The sequence below is a fragment of the Austrofundulus limnaeus genome, unplaced genomic scaffold (assembly GCF_001266775.1).
Source record: "Austrofundulus limnaeus strain Quisiro unplaced genomic scaffold, Austrofundulus_limnaeus-1.0 Scaffold1126, whole genome shotgun sequence".
Classification (NCBI taxonomy): Eukaryota; Metazoa; Chordata; class Actinopteri; order Cyprinodontiformes; family Rivulidae; genus Austrofundulus; species Austrofundulus limnaeus.
The window spans coordinates 1-1339 of record NW_013953528.1 but is presented as its reverse complement, the minus strand read 5'-3'; the positions used below and the strand labels follow the sequence as shown (position 1 = coordinate 1339).

Sequence of the window (1339 nt, the reverse complement as noted above, 5' to 3'; positions counted from 1 at the left end):
ATCCTCGCAGCTCTGACCATAGTCTCGAGGCTACCAGTGACAAGCAACAATCAAGTCTTACCACCTGTTCAACCTGCATGCGAGAAGATGAAAAGGGACTGAGCTGGCATTGTCACGTGGCTTTATAGACTTAMCGGTGTCACCGGGTGTCACACGTGACCATGTTGGTATAAGATTCTCGACCTGAGCATGTGCAAGAGTAATCATTCAGTGCTTTAAGCACCGCCTCTGGCGGTCAGTAGGGATGAAATAGAACAGAGTTTTTCAGATATTTCTGAGCAACTGAGAAAACTGACCTGAGAGTTTCCAGTTTACAGTTTGGACTCTGCAGTGCATCAGACAGAGGCTTCACTCCTGAGTCATGGGTTCTTAGGTCCAGTTCTTTCAGACTGGAGGACTGGGATCTGAGAACTGAGGACAGAGCTCCACATGTTTTATTGTAGAGGGTACAGTCACTCAGTCTGAAGAGGAAATAAGACAAGAAAGAATCTGTAACTTTCTCTGCAGTAAAACCAACAGTAACATATTTGGAAACTCTATCTGTACTTACAGAGCTTTGTTGGAGGCTTTGATCACTGGCAGCAGCCTTAGAAGAACCTTCTCTGAAGCTGAATATGTATTCAGATCAAACACATCCAGATCTTTTACTGATGACAGTAAGATGAAGACCAGRGCTGACCACTGAGCAGGAGACAGTTTATCTGTGGAGAGACTTCCTGACCTCAGAGACTGTTGGATCTCCTCCACTAGAGAACCATCATTCAGTTCATTCAGACAGTGGAACAGATTGATGCTTTTCTCTGCAGACTGATTACAGCTGAACAGATCCTTGATGTACTGAGCTGTTTTCTGATTGGTCTGTGAACTACTTCCTGTCTGTGTCAGCAGACCTCGTAGGAGAGTCTGATTGGTCTGAAGTGAAAGACCCAGGAGGAACCGGAGGAACAAGTCCAGGTGTCCATTTGGACTCTTTAAAGCTTTGTCCACTGCAGACTGATGGAGATCAGAAAGATTTGTATTTTTAAACATTTCTGAACACACAGAAGCAGTTCTTTGTTGTTCTTCCATCAGATTGACTCCAGAGTTGATGAAGGTCAGATGGACATGAAGAGCAGCCAGAAACTCCTGAACACTCAGATGGACGAAGCAGAACACCTGGTCCTGGTACAGTCCTCTCTCCTCTTTAAAGATCTGGGTGAACACTCCTGAGTACACTGAGGCTGCATGAATGCCTTAGTAGATATTGAACACTGTTTAGGGTTGTTGTCTTGTTGGAAGATGCAGCTCCGGCGCAGCTTCAGCTTTGTCACTGTTTCCTGGACATTGGTCTCCAGAATCG

General features: G+C 45.3%; 1 protein-coding gene across 1 annotated transcript; it reads right to left on the bottom strand.

The window, feature by feature from the left end:
- Nucleotides 1-235: 235 nt before the first annotated feature.
- Nucleotides 236-1220, bottom strand: LOC106534258 (protein NLRC3; the record flags this gene model as incomplete). Its single annotated transcript, XM_014030837.1, is given in 2 exon segments — nucleotides 236-461; nucleotides 551-1220. Coding segments are annotated over 2 exon segments (896 nt in total), but the record flags the coding sequence as incomplete, so codon positions are not given.
- Nucleotides 1221-1339: the final 119 nt, after the last annotated feature.